General features: G+C 37.1%; 1 protein-coding gene across 1 annotated transcript; it reads left to right on the top strand.

Annotated features, from left to right (window-relative positions):
• Positions 1-40: 40 nt before the first annotated feature.
• On the top strand, positions 41-1,686 carry LOC110035236 (callose synthase 3-like; the record flags this gene model as incomplete). Its single annotated transcript, XM_020739468.1, has 3 exons — positions 41-850; positions 949-999; positions 1,465-1,686. Coding segments are annotated over exons 1-3 (912 nt in total), but the record flags the coding sequence as incomplete, so codon positions are not given.
• Positions 1,687-1,723: the final 37 nt, after the last annotated feature.

The following is a 1,723-nucleotide window of genomic DNA, read 5'->3' as shown; positions in this document are numbered from 1 at the left end:
GAATTGTGTGCTAGGTATGTAAATTTTCCTTTTTTTTTTCTTGTTTGAATTGCAGTTGACTGTCCTGACAGTATACGTATTTCTATACGGGCGACTTTACCTCGTTCTTAGCGGGCTTGATGAGGGCTTGGCTACTGGGAAAAGGTTCATTCACAACCATCCCCTTCAAGTAGCTCTCGCCTCGCAGTCCTTCGTGCAGCTTGGGTTTTTGATGGCACTACCTATGATGATGGAAATTGGTCTTGAAAAAGGATTTCGAAACGCGCTAAGCGAATTCATCATGATGCAGTTACAATTAGCTTCCGTTTTCTTTACTTTTTCGCTCGGAACCAAAACTCACTATTACGGAAGGACTTTGCTTCATGGAGGTGCTGAGTATCGCGGCACAGGTCGCGGTTTCGTCGTCTTCCATGCGAAGTTTGCTGAGAATTACCGTCTTTATTCTCGCAGTCATTTTGTGAAGGGCATGGAGTTGATGATCTTACTCGTCGTTTACCAAATATTCGGGCAACCTTATAGATCCGCAGTTGCTTACATATTTATCACTGCTTCGATGTGGTTTATGGTTGGGACTTGGTTATTCGCTCCATTTTTATTTAATCCTTCTGGGTTTGAATGGCAAAAGATTGTTGATGATTGGACTGATTGGAACAAATGGATAAGTAACCGTGGTGGGATCGGAGTGGCGACGAATAGCAGCTGGGAATCATGGTGGGAGAAAGAGCAAGATCATCTGAAATATTCGGGAAAGCGAGGGACCATTACGGAAATACTGCTATCTTTCCGCTTTTTCATCTATCAATATGGGCTTCTCTATCACTTGAATATAACCAAGACAAAAAGCATATTGGTACATTCGTAACTAGTTATTTCAAGCACGAAAATTTGTTGCAATTTCACATGAGAAATGTGGGATTCTGAACTTAAATTATTTGCTTGTTTTTACAGGTATATGGCATTTCTTGGCTTGTGATCGTGATAGTATTGCTCGTCATGAAGGTAAATTCGTAGAATTCTTGGTAGATTTATAATTTCGAAAAGCAACTTATTTAAATTATAATTTCTTCTCTCACGCCTTATTCTTGATTAATTGTCATTAGAGTAAATTTGTCATTGTTTTCTTCATCATGCTGTGGTTTCACTGAACTTCCTTTCTTTGTGCGTCTTTGAACTGCATTAGAAATGTAAATTTTCCTCCTAAATTTAGGTCTTAAATTTCTTGCAAGATATTAAATAGCGAGATTTTTGTTAACGAAATTCGTACAATCTATATTTTAGAAATAAAATAACGTATTTATACACAGTAATTGGACAATTTAGAAGCATAGCAGTTCTACTTATGCATCACCGTTCCGACCTCTCTTTCTCTCTCTTCAAGATGTAATATCCTTGTATTTTTATTCTCTAACTGACAACATAACATATTCAAAATAATTTATTGTCATTATTTATGTTTTTTTGCAGACCGTATCTGTCGGAAGGCAGAGATTCAGCGCCAATTTTCAGCTTGTTTTCCGGTTGATCAAATTCCTAATCTTTGTTACGTTCATGTCTATTCTGATCATCTTGATTGCCATCCCTCACATGACCTTCCAAGATATCATAGTTTGTTTCCTTGCTTTCTTGCCAACTGGTTGGGGCATACTTCTGGTTAGTACACTACCATTTGAACTTTACCCATCATATACCAATATTATTATTATTATTATTATTATTACTATTA

Source organism: Phalaenopsis equestris, unplaced genomic scaffold, assembly GCF_001263595.1.
Source record: "Phalaenopsis equestris unplaced genomic scaffold, ASM126359v1 Scaffold196926, whole genome shotgun sequence".
Lineage (NCBI taxonomy): Eukaryota > Viridiplantae > Streptophyta > Magnoliopsida > Asparagales > Orchidaceae > Phalaenopsis > Phalaenopsis equestris.
This window is presented reverse-complemented; position numbering and strand designations above follow the sequence as displayed.